Genomic DNA, 20202 nt, shown 5'->3' with positions numbered 1-20202 from the left:
CATTAATGTGGGAAAATGTACTGTGGTAGCTATCTGAGCCTTTGGTCATCAACAGAACATAATTACATTCCTATGTTCATCAACAGAACATAGGTACATTCCTATGTTCATCATTAGAACATAGGTACATTCCTATGTTCATCAACAGAACATAGGTACATTCCTATGTTCATCATTAGAACATAGGTACATTCCTATGTTCATCAATAGAACATATGTACATTCCTATGTTCATCATTAGGACATAGGTACATTCCTATGTTCATCAACAGAACATAGGTACATTCCTATGTTCATCATTAGAACATAGGTACATTCCTATGTTCATCAATAGGACATATGTACATTCCTATGTTCATCATTAGGACATAGGTACATTCCTATGTTCATCAACAGAACATATGTACATTCCTATGTTCATCAACAGAACATATGTACATTCCTATGTTCATCATTAGGACATAGGTACATTCCTATGTTCATCAACAGAACATAGGTACATTCCTATGTTCATCATTAGAACATAGGTACATTCCTATGTTCATCAATAGGACATATGTACATTCCTATGTTCATCATTAGGACATAGGTACATTCCTATGTTCATCATTAGAACATAGGCACATTCCTATGTTCATCAACAGAACATAGGTACATTCCTATGTTCATCATTAGAACATATGTACATTCCTATGTTCATCATTAGAACATAGGTACATTCCTATGTTCATCAATAGGACATATGTACATTCCTATGTTCATCAACAGAACATAGGTACATTCCTATGTTCATCAACAGAACATATGTACATTCCTATGTTCATCAATAGGACATAGGTACATTCCTATGTTCATCAACAGAACATATGTACATTCCTATGTTCATCATTAGAACATATGTACATTCCTATGTTCATCATTAGAACATAGGCACATTCCTATGTTCATCAACAGAACATAGGTACATTCCTATGTTCATCATTATATTCTAATATAACTAATCACATTAACTACATTTTATAGATACATAGTACAAATGCATGGCGGCAATTTCCCTCAGTTTGCTAGTTCATACCACTCAATATATTACTACTACATTCCGTCAAAGCATTTTGCAAAAAATATATTATATTTTGTATTGTAAAATTAGATAATATCATCGAAAAATATTGCTCAGGAAATAAGGTCTACATGAATAGTTTATGAAAACAACAATTTCTGTTTTAATTAATAATTAAGTGAATCATAAATATACAGATTTAAAATATTTTTTGTTCTAAACGCTGTCTAATTTGTTGATATACTATAATGTACTGGTACATGTAATCTAACACCGTGAACCCGTGACAGTATTGCAAAATACGAGCTAATCACCAAATTTTAAAAAAAGTAAAAAAAAACATTAATCATAAAAAATATAAAATCATACAAGTTTATAAAATATATGAATTGTCCTCCTGTGATGTCCACCATGAAGCCCAGAAAGACATTTATCTTTATTGAATGTATTCTTAACCAAAGTGTGTCTAAATCGTGAATTGTCCTCCTGTGATGTCCTGCATGGAGCCCAGAAAGACATTTATCTTTATTGAATTGAAATTATTCTTAACCTATAGTACAGTTATGTCTAAATCGTGAACATTCTTCCTATGATGTTCGCCCTGAAGAGTAGTACCTAGTAGTAACTTAGTATGTTTAAATCGTAAAATAAATTTGTTCAATTGAAAATATATTGTTGGATTTCAGCATAACTGTTACATCTTATTTATGAAACCTATTTAAAACATGAAGGTATAATCTGTTAAATTTAGGCTAATTGTTATAAATGTCAAAGTCGCTTTAGATTTTTCTTATTACATTGCTTCAACAGTTTATAATTTAATATATTATTGATAAAATTACACAATAAATAATCCATTACTGTTTTATTATATTAAATTGCAAATAAAATGAGTTGTCTGAATTGATTATTGCGCAATCACAAGCATCTATACCTCAAGCGCCTAACCGCACTCAGGCTTTTTTTTTCTTAAATATATTTAAAGTAAATTGCTTAAAAACATTAAGATTCGATCTTTTTAGCTTGTTCAGTTAAAGGGTGAGAAATTAAGCTTGGTTCCCACTAGCGACGTAACGTAAGTAATTTGATCAATCACAAGCGATAGAATATTTAAACAGTGGCTTGTCATTGGTCAACTCGCTTGCTTTGCGCGTACGTCCTTGCGTTGCGTCTCTAGTGGTAACCACGCTTTAGGTGGGTGGGGGATCGATGTATTGGAGAAGCAGTGACAAATCAATAACATTATTGATTGTAGGCCTACTTCTATTGTATCAATTTTATCGTTATTAATTAGTCTCTGCCGTTTCATTTGATCTTTGTATTTTTCAATAATCGTAATAACTTTCTTTCTAACAACCAGACTGAAGAACGTACGTACGTGGATAAAAATGCGAGTAGGCAGTTGTACGAAAATAAGCACCATTTTGTCATTTGCCGTAATTGCATACATTTGTGTATATTTCTTTATCTGTGCATGTGGTCAAATCATCTTCATAACATAAGAACATTTTCGTTGTAACGCAATTGTATATTACGTAATATTTGGTGCGCGCAATCAATGCATTGTATTGAATATCAACAGGTCTATATTATATGATACTGTATGTACACGATTACAATGACGGGACATGAAAGTACCTGACCCTCATTTCTTGACATTCCCAATTGACTTTTTTAAAGAACTTTTCCACGACTTACGGTAAGTGTCATGGTTTCTGGATTTAGCGATGACGTATTATTTTCATTATGAAATGAGTTGAATATCGATTTGTCTATTAATGTGTGTTCATTAAAACAAAATATTGATTACATTAAAGTTGACACTAATGGACTTTTATAGCATTACCATGGCGACTGCATTAAGGCCTACTGAACATTGATACCACTGGGGAATATGTAACATCCGGAAAGCGTTATGCATCATTTGTATATGTTTACTTGTTTGACGGCTTTCACTTGCTCAATTTTAACATAAAATATCAAAAAATCATTTATAACCCTTTTAACCGAAATATAAATATTATACTTAGGTATTAGGTGAAATCACTTTAAATTTCTGATTCATTAGACATTGTTTTTAAGTCCTCCTCTTCAGACCTCGGTTTCTAAGTCCTCGGGAATTAGTCGTACGCGGTACAATTTATCATAAAACGGTTGGGAAACTTCAATCGCTTTTTTAATGTCCTCTGGAAGAGACGACACGTCGATGTCTTTCTTCTTTTCTTGGCGGGCAGAATCCTGAAAGAAGCTGTTGCTTTTCATAGCACTTTCATACACACCGACATAATTCAATAGCTTAAGACTACTAGACCAATTCTGCGTTATATCTACGTTTGACTTCCATTCTAGCATTCCATCGTTAAATTGCAACCCAGTCGCTATACAGTATCTTCGTATAACTTGCTCTGGATAACGAAGTAAATCGTCCGCGTCTATTACAATCGTGTCTTGTTTTAGTACGTCTGTCACGTGTTCATACAAGTCCCAGAGTTGTTTAAATGCGTATCCCTGTGGCATTACTAAATCAATCAAACTATAATTCAGTAACCATGGTTTAGTACACAGTTTATACATTGAGGTATGCGCTTTAGTAGGATCTCGTATCAAGAATGTGTGCTTATACCCGATAGGTAACGTTTCGTATTTGTCATCCAATGCGTACGCCATATCTTTACAGAATATAGAATCACGATTTTCATATTTAGATTCTAGTTTTTTCTGAACACCGCTATATGTGTATTCCTCATCCGTTGGTATAAACGGTGCATGTTGGTAACGTTTTTCAGGCCCAAAATAGTAAGCCGTCACGTACGGTTCATGAATGAGTTCAACATTATTCAAACCACCCATACATCGTTCGAACGCTGTAGATATAGATCGCGGTACTGTCCATAACATAACTCGGTTTTGCTCTTCGGACACTCCGTTCGCGTGTCCGTTCATGTATGGCTCTGCATGTCCATTTACTGAAGCCATAGTTTTCTGAAAAACAAAAGCACAAAGGTTTATACAATGTGGTGGTTCAGACAGAAACATAATCGAATATTCTATTAGGAAATGCCAAAGCAACAGTTGAAGTAAACTAATCCTGTGACTGTTCACATGATGTGCGTGATAGGCTTCTCAGCCTGTAACCATAATCGTTCAAACACAAAAAAAAAGGTTCCAGTTTATAAATATCCTTTCATTATAATTGCATCAATGGATTTCCGACATAAATATAATACAGTAGTATAATTGAACAATAGAGACGCACAAACGTTTTGAAATCTTGTTTTTAAACAAAAAAAAAGGTTCCCAGTGTATAGTCTTGTTTAGATTCATTGCATCATGGATTTTCAACATAAATATAGTACAGTAGTACGGTAATGAACAATATGAGTACATTTTTGGAATATTATTTTTAAAAAAAGATTGTGTTACCTGTATTTCAGTTAAGATTTATTGGATAAGCTGTTCAAGGAATGGTTGCATCTATTTTCAATAAAGTCTATCCTATAGTAAAAGAGTAAAATATTGTATTAATTAAAAGTCGTCACACTGTATATAGAATACACTAATGACAATATAACGAACTGGCAACACTCTACTAATCAACAAGGGAGCCGCTTTATCGGGTAAGTTGGTTCCAGATACCAATGTTGTGATCATAAAATCAGCTTACCCCGGTGAGTCTAGTCTAAATTGAGTCACTGACAAGATGACACGGTGTGCTGATCACTGTGATTCGCGACGGTAGAATGCTGCTTCTGAATCATTGTATGTGAATAATGAATGGACGATTATTGTACGCTTGATCTCCTTAGAATGACATCATTAAAATCCTGATACGAAACGGACATTCTAATAAAACCACGTACTATATGGTATACAACAACCATAATATTATTACTGTATCTCTAAACCGGTACTTAACAAATATAAGTCAAGGTGATGAATATACAATAAACGGATCATTGTAAGATGGTGTTATTGTACTAATCCGTTTCTGATCTGGTGTATAGATTATGAAATATGAACGTGGTCTAATCTAAAACGCATCCAACTTAAGACCAATAATAGAAAAAATTGTGTTTCCGTTTTGAAAAAATTGGCACAACTCACTTAATAGTTTTTACAACTCAGAAGCCAGTGAAAATATTTGTCGCGGTAATAAACGGCAGCTATCTCCGTGTTTGTAATCACTGTGTAATAGTCTACTCATGATGTCATTCGTGCGATTAGTACCAGGGAGGAGTTGTAAAATAATTGTAAAACTCCTTGAGTACTGTCTTGTACCGGTGGTATTCTACAAGTTCAAGTGTTGTATATCCGGCACCGAACCACCTTATATAATTCCATATATTTAATGGATATGTGTACTTGAATGAGAATCACGTGTGCAGTCGACTATATCACATTCATTGTCAACAACAATACATATTTTCATAATAAAGGTGTGTACCATTCACCCCACCTGACCCACTTACGAAGTAAGACTACTGCTATATTGCTGCAAACAATGATTCTCGTTTCTTTCTTTTATTCTTGATTAGGACCTATAATAATAAATTAACTAGTCTGAATACTCAAATACAATCTTATGTGCACAAACCATCTTCTAAATTAACACATTGGCAAAAAATGTAATCGTTTACGGAACAAAGTTGCCCACAATCACTGAACGAGATTGATACGTAAATTTGGAAATTAGCGAGGGCATCAACATTCATTGGAAAAGTCAAATAACTAAACAGGTCGTCGAATGAAATGTTTTCAACATTTGTGATGATGTTTCACTTTAGTTCTGGATATTGTGTATGACAAACGAATGATTCCAAATTATAATATATTGGCATTCTTAGAATTGATTTAAACTGGAAATTCTAGTGTTTATGTTGGACTTCTCAATAAAATGTTCTGAGAGTGGGTAATATTTAGACAAATCTCAAAAACAGGTATCAATAAAATAGAGCATGTACTTGAGCAAGTTTGCGGCTTTTTGTTTTCGAACATAAACCCCATGACTGGCACCGTTATTGATTAGTTCTAGAGAGAGTCACCCCACAAACTTCTCAATAAAAAGACCGGACTACTAATAACCATGGACCTATAAATTAATCTAATTTTAGGTCCATACTAAACACTTCTGCTTTCGATGTCTTTGTTTTCGTAACACACATTGTAATGATATATTTCCGCAGAAGCACATTGTATCGGTGAACAAGAACAATCAATGACTATTATTCAATGACACTAAACTATTGGCCATATTTTCTTCTTTTTTTAAAGTTTAAATTGTGTGGTCTATGAAGATCACTGGTGTACGATATCACGTCAGTACAACTATATAAGCTTATTGTTGATGACCTTTTCCACCTCAAATATTAAAAACTGATAAGTTCAAATCCTGGCCAACCCTAATTCGATCTAACGTCACGCATGAGCCACGTAACAAAGCCAGACAGATAATCCACAGAGGCATGTCGTATTAGATACATTATATAACACTGGTGGTGGACTAATCAAATATTAGGACATGGTCTTTCTATTCTACAACGTGTGTGCAGAGCATGGAGTAATTCTTTACTCCATGGTGCAGAGTATGCGTGTACTATAATGTATAATATTGTTAGAAATGGGAAATAGTACAGTATAATTAAAATTACTCGGAAGTAAGGAGAGTTTGCTGTAATTAATACTAATGGTTATAATGGCTAGTATGAGATAACGTAATTAACACCAAATAATGGATCGTTCTTTTGTACAAATTATGTATTAATATAGCTCTGTGTGTCAATTTTGTTTTTTTTTACATTGTGTAATGCTCATTAACATAGAAGCATGCTGGTATTGAGAGCTGGGTATGTTTAACAGTCCAAAGTACACCAGTTCAGATATAAACCTAATCAGTTATCCAACACAGTACACGCGTTTTCTATATAATTTTAAACTGTACTATAATATGAATGTTGAATTATTTTTATAAGAACAGTTGATTGTTTTTTTAAATCGCAAGTAATCCCTATTTGGTAACATACCGTATCGTACGTTGTTACTTATTTATTGTTTTTATTTTAATTTAATACACTATTCGATTAATTCTTTGTTTCTTAGATACCCCCATACCCGCATTTTATTAGGGCCATCAATGCGTTTCCCTTTCCATGATAATTGATGGTAGATTTTTAATTAGCGAATGAATAAATGATTAAATTTAAACATTAGAATGTGCATCAAATATTAAAACTGCCTATAAAATGCATACCATACATGATATTGATAGCGGCCTATAACACATAAGCAGCAGCTGGTTCTTCGCATGCTAATTAATGGATAATGAAGATAAACACAGATTATAATATCACGATAAAGATGGTGTAAACATTTATATTAAAAATGTTCAATATATCAACTCCAGAGTAAGGTTCATTCATATCCTATTAATATTATAATACGTACAATATTTAATCAATTCATAGAATTTATAACGTTAAACTATGTGTAATAGTAGTAGCTACCTATACCCTTTGTCCCTATTGAATATTATATTCAATCAAGCTTTATTGCAATCAAAAAAAATATGATTGAAGTTACAAAAGACGAGATTTAAAATTTAAAATATCAGAACAATTCAAATTAACAACCACTATCTATATGACTACCAGAACCATATTAATAATCAATGGTATGATGCAGAACAGTTTATTTAGGGCAGTTATATTTATAGATAGGCCTTCTCTCAGCAGGCTGCAGGAGAGGGATACCCAGGAGAGAGAGAGATCATTTTTATATATAGTAAGGCTACAGTGGCCTAATCCCTTATAAAGTGCCTTGTTGTAGTTTAGATAGGCTAGGGCTAGGCCTGTGAGGCCTAGCTTTTAAACATCAAAATAATACAAATAATATACCTTTTTTAATTCTAAATACGGTTATTATCCATGATCACTGATTCCAGCATACGATTACACATTCAATGTGGTAGGAGTTTCTTTTGTGGTGGTGTCAGCTGTGTTTGGTCCAAAAGGGTAGTTCCCCAAAACGTCGCAACTTCACGTACCGTACCTTTCTCCCCGACCCGAAAAGAAAAATGATGAGTTGTTTTGAATGAATGAGCGCCACCAATAATAGCGTGACCTAAATCAAAGTTGATGGCGCAAACACGTGTGTGCCTGTTTTTTAAAAGACCGACCTCGTTCTTTTCTTGTTGAATGGAAGTTGCATCACTTTCCAAATTTTAGATCCACGTTGGCAAAATCTGTCACCTTACCATATTGAATAGCTCATGTTATATATGAGATCCGTAGCTTCTGTCAGGTCTTTCTACATTTCGATCCAAAATTGTTTACAACCGTACCAGCTAGTTTCAAAATCTAGGCATCAGCCTTTCCATAATCATCGGCTGCTGCAGACTGTTCGAGCCTTGCAGCTTTCGTCAACAGATCACAGGTCAGCTCCTCCTCCTGGTGCCTGGGGTATACGCAAGGCAAGGCAGAGATTGAAAGAATTAAAATATAAATTTGGTGATAATTTTGATAGCATAATGTCTAGTGTAAATTCAGAAGAAGTGCTTGCTCCATTGAGAAAGCTAGTAAAAGAACAGGTAATTTAAATTATCAATTAATTTAATATTTTATAAATCATTTTTCTTGTAATACTAATAATATTGTTTTTATACAAAAATAAATTAAAGGACATGTCTCAAAATTAGGCCTTAGCATATGATATGCCTTTCAATGAAAACAAGCTCTTTCATTCATCATCTGCTTTTAAAAATATTTGTATTGTAAATTTGTAGGGTGACTTCGTTCGCAAGATGAAAGAAGATAAAGTACCAGAAGTGGACATTAAAAAGGCAATTGTTGAACTCAAAGCCCGCAAGAAGGCATTGGAGGAAAAGGTATTTTTAAAATTTTAATTGCTTTGATTTTGAGAAATGTTTTGTGCACTTATTTTATTTTATATGTAGATTATGTTATTATTTTATATGTAGATTATGTTATTATTTTATATGTAGATTATGTTATTATTTTATATGTAGATTGCGTTATTATTTTATATGTAGATTATGTTATTATTTTTTATTTATTTTAAACTTTGATAAATCCTTTTTAACAATTGCAGGAACTAGCCCTTATACCATCAGATAACTTTGATCGTGCAAAGATGGAAGATACACTGAAGAGACGTTTCTTTTATGACCAATCATTCTCAATTTATGGAGGTGAATACAAATCTCAAAAATCACTATTTTTTATGACTACAACCTTTTTTATGTCACTTTTAAAATCACATTATTATAAGATGTATGAACTATGAATAGTGTAGTTCACTCCTGAATTTTTCAAATCAATGAACATTTATTTCTCATCTACAAATTAAAAAAAAAGATTGAGGAGGGCATCCATTACAAATAACACTTTTAGACTAACTCAATGGCTAGGTGCTTTTATACTGTAGCTCTTCTTACTGTATTTGTTTATCATTTTAACAGGTGTGAGTGGCCTTTATGATTTTGGTCCTACTGGTTGTGCCATGAAGTCAAACTTCATCAGTGAATGGCGTAAACATTTTGTGATTGAAGAAGGAATGCTTGAGGTTGATTGTAGCATCTTAACCCCAGAGGTTGTCTTTAAGTTAGTACACAAGTTATATAAATGTTAAATGTATATTGTATTTTGATAAATAATTCTATGTAGTTAAGTTCTTCTGAGGCCCCAGACATATGTTATGCTGACTCTGTTGCTTTTGGGGTCCCAGGACATTTTTGATGTCGAATAAATAAATGGAATAATATATTCATTTTTTTTACAATTATTATTAAATAATCCTAATATAGGTAGTGTATTGCTTTTACAGGGCATCTGGGCATGTTGACAGGTTTTCAGATTACATGGTAAAGGACCAGAAAACAGGTGAATGTTTCAGAGCCGATCATCTTCTAAAAGGTAAGATATAGATATGATGATATCTGCTACCACCACCTTATCCACTTTGTCTTAATCCGACTAATATTATATGCAATACAATTATGCTTTTGTCTTTATTTAGCTCATCTGGAAAAACTTATGTCTGAAAAGGGTTGTACAGAAGAAAAGAAAAATGAATATATTGGTGTTATATCACAGTTAGATAACTATGATCAAAAGACCCTCACAGAAAAGTTTAAGACATATAATGTTATTTCACCAACTACAAACAATCCACTGTCTGATCCAATGGAATTTAATCTCATGTTTGGTACCAACATTGGTCCTGGAAGTGGAATGCAGGGGTGAGTTTTGCTGTCAAATCATTGCTATCTATTGCAAGTTTCCATACTAAGATTTTTTCTAGGCACACTTTTCTTTAGTTTTCCCCTCCCACTTTCGTTTCATTTAAAATTTAAAAACTTAGTCATTCAGAAAATTTCAGGATACTAAATATTTTTATTTTTTTGAATTGGTGCAATATAAATATAAATGATTATTATTACAACTGTTTATTGGCCACTTATACAAATTGCTGCTTGATATTTCCTTAATACTCTTGTAGTAGTATAGTTTTTCAATGGTTAATATTTAAAAATATATCTTCTTCACTAACATAATTTAATATTCTCCATCCAGATATCTGAGACCAGAGACAGCTCAAGGTATATTTGTGAATTTCAAAAGACTGTTGGAATTCAACCAAGGCAGGCTGCCGTTTGCAGCTGCACAAGTTGGTCAGGCTTTCAGGAATGAAATCTCACCCAGGTCTGGCCTCATACGAGTCAGGTACATACATTTAAACATTTTTAAAATATCTTAAACTTAATTTTTCTTCACACGTAAATGTTTATTAAATCAATAATCAATGTAATTGTTTTCTTTCATATCAGAGAGTTCACAATGTGTGAGATAGAGCATTTCATAGACCCTACCAACAAAGACCATCCAAACTTTGATTCTGTTGCTGACCTCTCCTTGACCCTTTTTCCTGTGGACGAGCAGATGTCTGGCCAATCAGCTGTAGTGACAACTATTGGAAAAGCAGTAGGAAAGGTACCTTAATCTCATCTCTCATAATGGATAACCATCCAAATAGTTATTATACTTAGTAATTATTATTAGTATATATATATATTATATATATATATATACACTTGCACTGATGAAGGGCTAGTGTTGCCCGAAAGCTCTGCTAACTTTTCTGGTTGTTTTACTTCTCGTTTTGATTTAGCTTTTCGCTTTTATTTTGTATCTCCATTGAGATCCAGCCACTGATACCCACAGCATTGTCATTTTTTTCAGTAATTTGCCTTTGAATTGGATATAGGTTATAGATATGATTATACTTTAATCTCATTTGTTTTTAATTTTTGTAATATTTTGTAAATTCAAAGCAATTCAGTTTTTTCTGTGAATTGTGGATATTTGAATAAATAATAATTAATGATTTTACCATAAATTTGGTTTTATTTCCCAGGGAATAATCAAGAGCAAAGTCCTTGGTTATTTTATTGGACGTACACACATGTTTTTGACGAAGGTCGGTGTTGACCCAGCAAAGTTACGTTTTAGACAACATATGCAAAATGAAATGGCTCATTATGCCTGTGACTGTTGGGACGCTGAGTGCAGAGTCTCATATGTAAGTCTATTGTCTGTGTACAATATGTATTGTTGTATGACTGTCTTAATGAAAACTTGTAAATGTGTTGTGAATGGTATGTGAATTTTAATAAAAAAACTGTTCTATTTGCAGGGGTGGGTAGAATGTGTTGGATGTGCTGATCGTTCCTGCTATGATTTATGCTGTCATATGTCTTCTAGTAAGGTTCCTCTTGTAGCTGAAAAGACTCTACCAGAACCTATATCCTTTCTTACTATTCTACTTAAAAGAGCCAACACTTAATTACATGTGTGCATTCAATACTCATTTAAATGGTATTTTTAGCAATGATTACAAGTAATGAAATAAATTAACTATAATACAACAGACGTACCTCAATTATTAATTGCTAAAATGTCTGCAAAGCATTTGTCAAGTGTATTACTTCCTCTGTATGTAGGTTTGTTTACACAATAGTGTCCACATTGTGTGGCTATATATAACAAACTACTCCTATTTTTAATAAAATTAATAAATTGGTGGTATTATTAAAAGTTCTCTGTAACTCCAATATGGTAAAAGCATATACCTCCTGGAGCTTATGTTGCCAAATATTACTTTTACATTTAATTTCCTTAGCTTTTTGTACATCATAAAAGATGTAGTTGAAATAGTTCCACAAAAAAGTGTAATAGGAAAGGTTTTCAAGAAAGATGCCAAGTCCATAACAAGCCTACTGGCAACATATAAAGAAGAAGATGTTTTGAAGGTTGAGAATGCCTTTGAAGCTGCTGGGTTAGTATTATTCATTCATTTTTTTGTTTTGTATATGATCATCTATTGTAAAAAGGGCTCCATTGGTAATCTGTGCACGGTATTCAGTATTTCAATTATTATTTACTGTATAATGAAATGTATTTTAATATTATTTAGTTTTTTTTGTTTTTTTTTATAGAGAATATTCAATTGAAGCTGATGGTAAAACATTGGTGTTAAAACCTGACATGGTGCAGATTAAGAAATATCAAAAGAAGGTACATGGTGAGTTTAGCACAAATTAGATTGAATCTATCACAGTATTGCATTTTTTTATTCTATATTGCCAGATAGTGTGTGTATTGGAGAGTGAGTGTAAGCTCACTGAATCTTTAAAATCAACCAATCATTCAAATTTTTTATTTCTTATTTGATTCATGAATATTGTACAAAAAATAATTCAAATTCACTACTTCAATATTTTTGTTAGTTGAGGAAATAACACCTGGAGTGATTGAGCCATCGTTTGGTGTTGGACGCATCATGTATGCCATTCTGGAACACAACTTTAGGGTTCGAGAAAAAGATGCACAAAGAACGGTAAGTAAGACTAGAAAAAATGTTATGGTCATGTGTTATTGGCTTTACCTGTAATCATCCATAAAGTCATGTAACAAATGCTCCCAACAAAAATAAAGATAGATATTTAACTTATACTGTACATTAACACTTTGACTGCCAAACACGAAGATCTTCGTTTTTGGAAACACAACGCTTGACTGCCAAACACGAAGATCTTCGTTTTTCGCGTTTTTTTACGAAATCCGGTAGATAGGTTAATTATTGGTATATACTATAAATATGAACACTATATTCGGTCTGGACCGTCAATGTTTTACAATTTGAAAGTAACTAATCTGGTTACGAACGATTGTCAAAATGGTACCCGTCGAAATAACAAACACCGCGCATCACAGTAGCGCGTAAAGCGATGGCTTGGCGCATTGTGTATCGGTCGCGCGCTAGCTATGCCGCCGAAGCATTACAAAGGTTTTTGTGGATTTACATGTTTGTTTGTTATCTGAATAAAAAATAATGGAGTCATTTTCAATATGAAGTCTTTAATTTTATTATTGTATGTATACCCTAATTGTTTTGGTGTTTTACTGAAAGTGACCGAATTTCACGCAACAAACTGGTTTTGAAATGGTATGGATATTATCAGTTTACTATCTAGGCTAGTAGTACTTGGCCTAGGCCTAGTCGTAAAACGGTTCTGGACCAACTTTAGGCCTGGTTAACTAGGCCTGGTGTCTTTACTATGTGGATTTTGGCGAAACATTGATGTAAGATTTATGATTTATAAAATGTAATACATTTTTTGATAGTGATAACTTGTTTGTATAGGCCTATCGGTGCCGTGTAAGTAACTTTTTCGTTGTTTGTTGATCTCACCGGGCGATATTTTCATATTGTGATGTCTTGCACAAAATCGCGAATATCTCGACTTTCTTGCGCGAAACTACGAAAAACTAAAAAAGTGGGTTACTTTCATTTTACTATTACGATTTACATATTGCGATTTAAAAATCGTTCTTGGTACCATTTTAAAGCTAAAATCTTTATGATTATTTTAGTCTAAATTACATATAAATCAGATCACATACATGCTTTCAATCAGCTTTAATGAAAACATCGAACTGGAAAAACCTCTGGCAGTCAGTGTTAATACTGTGTTTTACCTTGTTTTATCGATGCAGTTTTTTAGCCTTCCCCCTGTGATCGCACCGTTTAAATGTTCTGTCTTACCACTAAGCAACAACCAAGAGTTCCTGCCATTGGTCAAAACTCTTTGTAAGTATATATAGTCAACTTGTTTTTAGTATATAAATAGTTGGTGTTTGCAAAAAAACTCTTTATTCAAAATTACAATTACAACGTTCAATAGTATACCAAAAGAAACAGGTGCTTGTCAGTTTAGTAACCATTTAAATGTACAGTACATACATTCATAATCAGTATTTTCATCACATTGCATGAAACTTTAGATATATTTGCTTCAAAGTTCGATGTTTAATTAAACCTTTTATTATTAAATATATATTACAGCTACAGAGCTATCAAAGGCTGGTGTATCTCACAAAGTGGATCAGAGCTCAGGTTCGATTGGACGTCGATATGCAAGAACTGATGAAATTGCCATTCCATTTGGAATAACCGTTGATTTTGATTCATTAAAAGAGCCTCAGACTGCAACTCTACGAGAACGAGACTCATTGAAACAGATAAGAGCACCTGTAAGTATATACAGACTTTTTCTAACTTTAACAAGAATATTACTTGCTTTTTATATGTCTGTTTGTTTCCACAAGGTCACAATTTTCAACTTCCTGTATTGGTATATACCAACGAACCATGACTATTGATTTTCAGGAAAATTGATATTGGTGACAAAAGCTATTAAAATTGTACTCCTTCTGTCTCTACATTTTGCCTTGTAATTCTCTTAGTTTCTAAATGCTTGTTTTATTGCATTAACCTGAATGTCCTCTTTTCTGGAATTATGATTTTGTTTATTATAGATGTTTCCATAATTAAGTACACTATGTTTTATCCTCAGATATCTGAATTACCCGGCGTTATAGCTGACTTGTCTCAAAACAGAATCACATGGCCTGATGTACTTAGTAAATATCCACTCTTTGAAGGCCAGGAGAAATGAATGTAAGCAAGACTTTATGTGTTTTAGTAATTGATCATTGGTCTGAATTTATAAACTGTTATGACAGCAGCATCATGAGGGCTCAAGAGAAATCAAAGAACTTGTAACATAATGGCCTTGGAAGATCTAGCATGTTTTTACTGTTGTCATTATCACTAGTTGCACTATGGTTTATGGGAAATGCTTCCAAAAGACATGTTTGACTAAACCAGCTTATTATGTAATACATCCATGTAGATTTACAACTTTGTTATACAACATTAAAACAAACAGTTAATAAGCACACAGCAATGAAGTGCTTTCAAGTGCAACTGAACCAACTTATTTGTAAAATGTCCATGCCAGGTTTATGACCTGATTATGTATTGAATGGAGTAAGTAAGTAACAGTTTTTTGGAATAAGCAAACCACAATAAAATGTACTGTATTTATAAACATTTATTATCAGCAAATATTAATATATCAGTAAAAAACTGAATAATCTTTTATGTATACAATTTCAATTCCCAATTGAAAATATAACAATATAAAATAAAGTCAATGGTATGCCTATCTTGTATTATGTATTGTTGTAATTATCAAATCACTTTAGCAATGTACAGTTAGGATTATTACAGTTAGGATTATAGTATTGTTTCATCAATATCATATTATTGGAGTAAATTTCATCAGTACAGTATAATGAAATCAAAAACATCATAATTTGGTCATTTACAAATAAACTAGTTTCATCTTTGTATTCCCTATACATTATTTTCGACAAATAGTTATACATTTAAGAATTTCAAATTGGCCTACCGGTATAGGCCGGACTTGTCTTTGCTCAATACTTCCATCTATTACCCGCTTCTCTTCCATAACAGACTGACCCTCAAATTCAAATTGACATGCAGTCCAGTTGCCTGTGTATGGTGATAATCTTAAAACTGATAAATTTGACCCTAATTGACCTTCTGGTGATGTGTCATCAAAGTACAAGAAGCAGTTGCCATTACACATGACTGGTACACAGTGCATAAGAGGACCTGAAATCTCCTCAGATGTAGCAAGGTGACCCCAGGAGTCTGTATTCTCCCACAAATCAGAATGTGGGTTATACGTGTGGATGTGATCCACGCAAGTTAGGCAGATACTAGGTGACTCTTCCTCGTCTACTGGTACCAATGGGCACCCACCAGAAAAACAGTGACATCCATTTAAAGAACTCCCTTTGTGCCATTTGTCGGTGCATGGGTCATATGATTGCACGACCGTTCCAAAGTTGTCTGACCCAAATAAAAACAATTCTCCACCAAATGATACTAGAGTTGGAGATGTCACTTGAATAGGAAATCTACTACATGTATCCCACACTTTACGCCATTTATCAAAACAAACTATAGAGTTTGCTTTGCCATCGCGTCCACCATGCACAACGTAAACTAAGCCTTCCAAAGTCTCTGCTGTCATTGGGCACCAAGTCAAGTCTGTAGGCAGAGGAATATCTGTAGAATTCCTGACGCCAGTGGCAGGATCAATGACTTCAACCCGCGTAGAAGTACAAGCAAATACACTCCTTCCAAACCGAGTGATAGCCTTGACGTCATCAGATATTCTAACTGGTTTATCCTCTGTAAGAGATACTTGAGCAAACTCGACTATCTCCTGATCAAACTCGCCTTGTTGTAAAGTTTCTCTGATGACCTCTGGTGTGGCAAAAGACATTTCAGTTCTGATGGTTTCACTAGATTCATGCAACATCTTAAAAAGGACCACTACGTCCTGGTGGAACCGTCGTTCCTCCATATTACTGGTTAGCAACTGATGCTTCTTTATCGATGAAGACAATTGGAATTCTTTAGCATATTCAATCGATCTCAATGATATATTTAGATCGTTTGTTAGAAATTGTTCTATCATTGATAAATATTCGTCAGACATCAAATTAAATCGAACATGTTCAAGAATCGTCAGTAGCCCTCTCCTTCGATTGTCATCTTGGTTAAACCACGTGATCACAGAGTCAAAAACATCCTCTTCGGTAGCAACTAGAGAGGAACTAGATATAATATCCAAAACATTTTCAGCCGAAAGCTCTAAAAAAGCGTCCTTGTTTGTTATGAAACCAAAGTGGTCCAGTATCATTTTGAGCGCGCCCGATTTTAAATCCTGTAAAGAAACTCTATCATCTGCATATCGAAAGATCTCCAAACATTCATCAATCTCCATCTCCTTCAGTATGACTTCCGTACAGTGTTCGACAACGGGCGAAACTTGGATGAGATCTGAAGTCTCCAAAACATCTCGAACCAAAGATTTTGGAAACTTTAGTATAGAAGAATAAAAGTAATTTATTATAATAGATAGAACATGTCCATTCAAATGCGTCAAATCAATTTTCGTCATTTTACTTTCTTTGAAATTTGATGAAAACATCGCCATGAAATAATCGCTAGAAACCGCCAAAATAATTCGATGACATGGAATCTGGCGGTCGTCTGCACAGAGTATGACGTCAGTAAGTATACTCTCGCTCCGCGCGTAATGCAACGCCTGAAGTATCGTCTGATCTCGATTATTGGAATCGTCAAAGAAACAAGCTTCTGGACCACACTAAGTTCAAAATAGAAAAATATTTACTTAGATCATCAGAACTAAATTACTAACAAATGTGTACGCACTGAGTGAAAAGTACATATTAGACCTGAGTAAAATAGTTCTAATAATCTATTTTTATTTCATCACAAATAGGATACGTCTATTGAATTGAAAGCGATACGTACGCTGAGTTAAAATTAAAACTAATCATAAAATCGTTTTAAGCATCGCATCAGCCATATAAATTAAACGCCAAACTAACCCAAAATGCACTGACATTTAAACTATAAATTGTTTATACTTTTTTACATACCTCCATTTTACAACGTTTTATTATTCGATATATTTCCAATGCGGCTTTAAAGTGTGTATGCGCTTACACACTTTCCTGAATATACGCAGAATTATTTTGCAAAACAAATTCTAAAGTTGACTTTTGAAATGTATACCGCCTTTAACGTCTGTACACGTACTGAAGCACTGTATTCTTTCTTATACTTTGGGTGTACATGATGGCGCACTTCATTAAGATGTCAAAATATGAGGGATAGAGGCACCCTGTATCAAGATGAAATCGAATTCCGTAAATTCCCTACATGCTTTAATACTGACTTTCCATTTACAGTAACAGTACCACTCCGTTTATAGATCCTTTCATTATAATCAGTGTTTCATTGAGAAAGTAATTATGGTAATTAACGAATTATTCCATTAATAAATATGCCTGGTTGGGCAAGGCAACAGGACTTTCTCAAACAATGGCGTGCTTGCCTTCTTTTATATTAATACCAATAGAAAGAATGATAATATTAAACTTAAATATTCATAAAATGTTCGATTCGTATAAATTTAATAAAAGAGCAAAATCGATGTATTTATAATATCTGCAGTGAATTGATGGTGTATATGCTACCAGTGTCATTAAAAAAACTATAAAATGTATATTGTTAATCAAATCAAATTGAACAAGGCCATATACATGGCTGCAGTCGCGTGCTCAAGTTAGTGTTTACCGACCAACCGACCGACATAGTGAGCTCAGTGAGGTGACCTCCCTCCCGAATCTAGTTTTAATCTTGCTATAAACCAGAGGGCCGGATAGCTCAGTCGGTAGAGCGTCGTGGAACACGATTATCGTGGGTTCAAACACCATGCCGGTCGGTGGAAAAGAGTTAAGCTATGCGAGCTTCTGTGTTTGGGGTTCACAGATTAGAGAGAGCCTTACCGTGCTAGAGGCAAGGGAGAACACCATCATTTTTTTTTTTTGGGTATACTCGCCTCTTTCCGATCTCGTAAATTTTATGTTTGGCGCCCTCAATTTTAAGAACACCTAAGTTATGTCAGAAAAATTAGGAACAAATAAATAGAAATGTCTAAAGATGCCGACGCCTGGCCTAGCTAGTGTATTCTCTCTATTTATTTAAATACATATGCATTATTGTAATTTTATTTTTGGCGACCTCAATTTTAAGAACACCTAAGTTATGTCAGAAAATTAGGCAAAAATAAATAGAAATGTGTAAAGATGCCTGGCCTGGCTAGTGTATTCTCTCTATTTATGAAATACATATGCATTATTGTAATAAAAATTTGTTGTGAATTTTTAACTTTGAACAAACGAAAAGGATTTCAAACCATGTACTACATTTTACTGTAAGTGAATAATTGATAATGAGAAATCAAAACAACTGATAGGCCTACAATGAAATAAATGATGAAAAATAGCAGCCTGAACAAGCCTGGCCATCCAACCAACCCATCGATTGCTACCCCTATACAAATATTGAACAGTTGGTATGTCGTGTGTTATTATGCAAATGAGTTGGTGCAAGTGTAGTGGGGAAGATGGTATTGTTAGTCACGCGGTCAACACGCCACACTGTTGAATGTTGATCTTTACATTAGAAGATTATTCAAATCTTGTAAAAAAACAATTTCTCCGGGCAGGAACCTAGCAGATCCCCTCATTTCATTTAGTTTGAAAGTAATCTCGAAAAGACCATCTAGAAAAGAAGCCCACCCAAGAGTACAAAAATTGAAGGACCACATTTGGCTTCAATTGGCCTTAGTGCTGAGGCAGGGAGAGCACACCATAACATCTTTTACTTTTTTGTGGCTTTCGCCACCCGATTTTTGATGTTGTAAATGTTATGTTTAGCACAAAAATCAAAATTTAACAGTGTGGCGTGTTGACCGCGAATGACTCAATATCATCTTTTCCACTACACCTGCACAAACTCATTTGCATAACAACGCCGACATACCAAAGAGGAGATATAAATTGTAATTCCTTTTTTTCTGACATTAAATTGTTAGTCATTCGCGGCGGTCAACACGCCACACTGTTGAATGTTGATGTTGTTGATCTTTACATTAGAAGATTTTTATTCAATTTTTGATGTTGTAAATGTTATGTTTAGCACAAAAAATAAATTGTTAGTCATTCGCGGCGGTCAACACGCCACACTGTTGGATTCTGATGTTGTTAATCTTTTACATTTATTATCCTAAATTAACTTGACTCTCTAAATAT

General features: G+C 33.7%; 3 protein-coding genes across 5 annotated transcripts; 1 reads left to right on the top strand and 2 right to left on the bottom strand.

Moving 5' to 3' along the window:
• Positions 1-349: 349 nt before the first annotated feature.
• On the bottom strand, positions 350-8107 carry LOC140040444 (uncharacterized). 3 transcript variants are annotated; one of them, XM_072086401.1, is made up of 3 exons: positions 7951-8107; positions 4484-4555; positions 350-4042 (listed from the first exon to the last, which is right to left on the bottom strand). In XM_072086401.1, exon 3 carries the CDS (start codon positions 4034-4036, stop codon positions 3152-3154), a length of 885 nt encoding a protein of 294 aa, XP_071942502.1. In that variant the 5' UTR covers positions 4037-4042; positions 4484-4555; positions 7951-8107; the 3' UTR covers positions 350-3151. The 3 variants fall into 3 exon arrangements, with proteins under 3 accessions (XP_071942502.1, XP_071942511.1, XP_071942517.1); XM_072086410.1 differs by lacking the exon at positions 7951-8107 and adding an exon at positions 5165-5327; XM_072086416.1 differs by lacking the exon at positions 7951-8107 and adding an exon at positions 4725-5138.
• Positions 8108-8233: 126 nt separating this feature from the next.
• Positions 8234-15639, top strand: LOC140040408 (glycine--tRNA ligase-like). The gene is made up of 16 exons (XM_072086318.1): positions 8234-8642; positions 8838-8939; positions 9164-9263; positions 9534-9675; positions 9899-9987; positions 10091-10313; positions 10648-10797; positions 10902-11064; positions 11489-11653; positions 11768-11877; positions 12266-12409; positions 12570-12655; positions 12861-12970; positions 14131-14224; positions 14480-14667; positions 14991-15639. The coding sequence occupies exons 1-16, from the start codon at positions 8325-8327 to the stop codon at positions 15090-15092; spliced, it is 2286 nt and encodes a 761-aa protein (XP_071942419.1). The 5' UTR covers positions 8234-8324; the 3' UTR covers positions 15093-15639.
• A 90-nt stretch (positions 15640-15729) lies between these two features.
• On the bottom strand, positions 15730-18074 carry LOC140040416 (kelch-like protein 38). Its single transcript, XM_072086330.1, has 2 exons — positions 17983-18074; positions 15730-17684 (listed from the first exon to the last, which is right to left on the bottom strand). Exons 1-2 carry the CDS (start codon positions 17986-17988, stop codon positions 15843-15845), a joined length of 1848 nt encoding a protein of 615 aa, XP_071942431.1. The 5' UTR covers positions 17989-18074; the 3' UTR covers positions 15730-15842.
• Between the last annotated feature and the right edge of the window lie 2128 nt (positions 18075-20202).

Source organism: Antedon mediterranea, chromosome 1 (genome assembly GCF_964355755.1).
Source record: "Antedon mediterranea chromosome 1, ecAntMedi1.1, whole genome shotgun sequence".
NCBI lineage: Eukaryota > Metazoa > Echinodermata > Crinoidea > Comatulida > Antedonidae > Antedon > Antedon mediterranea.
Note: the sequence above shows the minus strand (reverse complement) of the source record. Positions and strands in the feature narration are given on the sequence as shown.